General features: G+C 38.1%; 1 protein-coding gene across 1 annotated transcript in view; it reads left to right on the forward strand.

The window, feature by feature from the left end:
* The window catches only part of LOC101849417 (dihydropyrimidinase), a 29,716-nt gene continuing 26,729 nt past the window's right edge, over nt 1-2,987 (forward strand). The window contains exon 1 of the mRNA XM_005110597.3: nt 1-602. Coding sequence (XP_005110654.1) covers nt 579-602 — 24 coding nt within the window. The 5' untranslated portion in view covers nt 1-578. The remainder of the gene's footprint in view (nt 603-2,987) is intronic.

Genomic DNA, 2,987 nt, shown 5'->3' on the forward strand with positions numbered 1-2,987 from the left:
TCCCGCGGCAAGCCCAGACCAGACACACACCACCACCAGCCGCCAGTCAGTCCCCCCGGCCCAGTTTACACACCGAGTTGTCAGCCGACCGATTCCACACACGTCTTGACTTTTCTTTCGCCGTGTGCTGTCCTCAACGAAACTCGAAGGAGCTGACCTCAAACTTTGGGGGTCGATCGCCTGTTCTTGTTTCGTTCTGTTCGTCTCTTCTTACTCAAATAACTAACCACCGCCCACTGCGACTACGAGGCTGCACTGACTGACTCGTTCGTGTTGCTAAACAAGACGGGTGTGTGTTATGTGTGTAGTGTGTTTACAAGACAGCTGTGTTTTACAACTTAAGATTAGGCTACCCCAGCAGGTGACACTACTGGGCACAAGAGGAAAAGGTGGCAGTCAACTACGACATTAATTGTCAGACACACGCACGAACATAGCACTGAACTGAACACAGATCACAGCACAGCAGCTTGTCTGCGCTAGGCCAAGCGAAAGTGTGTCCAATCGTTTCACCCAGTGGTGAGTCAAGTGTTAATATTTGAATACTACGAGGTCAGCAGAGGACAGGATCCTTCAAAATGACGGAGCAGGCAAATGGAAGGGTAAGAATAACCTTTAGTGACGACAATTATTATTAATAAGTTCTCTCTAAGCGACACATTCCTCATGCCTCTATTCTAATTGAGGTGTATCAGATCAGCCTCCTAGTTAGGCTAATTATGCTTAAGTTAGCCGAGTTTTTAGAAAGTAGAAAGGTCAGAGGTCACTCATTTTTATTTGAAATTCATACCTAGCCCACTTTTGTCAATGCTGTTAATTATTTGCACCTTATATTTTTATGCACAGATAATGATTCCGAGGTAACAAGGTAACGCCTGCAAAAGTTGTTGTTTTTTATGTCTGCTAGGGTCAGCCACCATCTTTAACCATCATAACCTTGACATTAATTATAGCCAATATATCCGTTAACTTTTCAAAAAAGCAGTAAGGTATAACCGTTGTATTCATGTTGGCCTTTGTGGTCCAACAATATCAGACTAACGCTAGGAACAGTTTATTAATTAATTCATGTGTACATGTTGCCAAAGCAACAACAACAACAAAATTTTAAAAAATAAAACAATAAAGCACCCCCCCCAAAAAAAAAACAAAAAAAAAAACAACAAACATTTAAGTAGGCTATGATGCAGATATACAATTTGTATGAGTATGAGATGAGAGATCACGCCTGTCGCTTTGTTTTTGCAAACAGGAAATTAATAAGGGAGTTTTATTAAGAACATTTTGATTTAAAAACAAATGAATAATTAACACTCTAGTAATAACAGTACATGTTTCAGGTGTTATATATGCTTCATCACTTTGAGGATTGGTGAAGTCCTGTAAATCATTTCACTGTTTGTCACCCTTTAGATAGCTCTTACTGGGGTTTGTTGTATAAAAAATTTATATAGGCTATATATATATAGGGAGGACTTCCGTAACGAGCGACCACATTATAAAATCTAGAATATATACTCAACGGCCGTCAAAATCATAATGGAAGACCAAAAGCCACTGTGATACCATAAACTAGGTCTGGCCCTGACAAAAATACGATAGTTTGCGCATTTTTAAGTCCATTTAAAATATAATAGAAATAAATAGGTGGTTGGCAGGTGCTCTAGTGTTATGGTTAATTGCTCCATTCCCATCGGACATCTACTATCCATATATTTCTCCTCCTTTTGTGTGTTTATTCCGCTCTTGTAACACATTACAGAATCTTTGGCACTTTTATGACCTAAATTTTGTTGCAGGTACCATATTATAACTCTTACTAAAAAGGGTGTTATATATGCCCAAGATGTTGTAATGAACTTTGGTTGCTGCGCTGAACAGGTTTTTATTTTTAACTTCCTGGTCATCCATGATGGGCATGAGATATTTTGAAGTGTAGATTATACTGTAGATTCAAGTGGTGCTTGTTTGGGGGGGGGGGTTCATGTACACAGGCATGCATTAGCTATGCAATTATGAAGTGTGTTAAAAAAATATGTGAACTGATAATCTCTTCTTAAATTTAAAAAAACTGCATCATATTATGTACTTGAGTTCAAACTATTTAATTTTGGACACAGATTTCAAAGGGCCTTTTTTCTTGTGGCAAAGGTGGAACCTGTTGACCTCTTATTAAGAGTTTTATGGGAAATACGTGGAGAGAAAATCTTTCTGGACGAAAAGATCCCCGTCCCAATATCCTATAATGGTTTGAAGTTGTAAACACCCATTATACCTTCCACTTTGCACCTTAACTCTAACAGGCTTTATCAAGATGACTGATGGTACATGTAAAACTGCCAACCAGTATATAAAAAACAAACCTATTTGGCATATTTTTTAACATACGAAGCTATACAGGTTCGGTTTTCTTAGTATTGCTCCTCACCGACTTGCCTCTATGCTGAAGAAAAATTATGAACTTTCAAGACTGGATTTATGAATAATATGAGAACAAAGTCTATTATATTAGTCAATTGTAGAGGGTTTCATAGCAATGCAGGGTCTACCATCTTTACTACTGTGTACGCAAAGTTTGTTTTTTGTTTTGGAAAAATTAGCACCTATATAGGCTTTATATATAATGTGTATTGAAAGCATTCTCTTAATAATAATTATTATTATAATGGTGGTAACAATTGTGGGTCGTCTGTGACATCCTTATATATATATATATATGTATTTTCTGCCTTTTCTGCCTTGATTCAGAATCGTTGTTGTCTCAGCTCAGCCTGGTTGTGGTGTGGAGGCCCACTGTGTATACAATCTATGTGGGTGGTTGGCGGGTGCTCTGGTGTGGTTTGCTTCTTCTTTCCTCTGATTCATCTATCGTCCTTTTCTCACCTTCTTCTTTTTAATATGTTTGTTACTCTCTTCTAACACTTTTAATCTTCTTCCGCTCATATGACCTTATATTATATATGCAGTTGCGAGCGCTGTTAAACCTC

Source organism: Aplysia californica, unplaced genomic scaffold (assembly GCF_000002075.1).
Source record: "Aplysia californica isolate F4 #8 unplaced genomic scaffold, AplCal3.0 scaffold00914, whole genome shotgun sequence".
In the NCBI taxonomy this organism is placed as follows: domain Eukaryota; kingdom Metazoa; phylum Mollusca; class Gastropoda; order Aplysiida; family Aplysiidae; genus Aplysia; species Aplysia californica.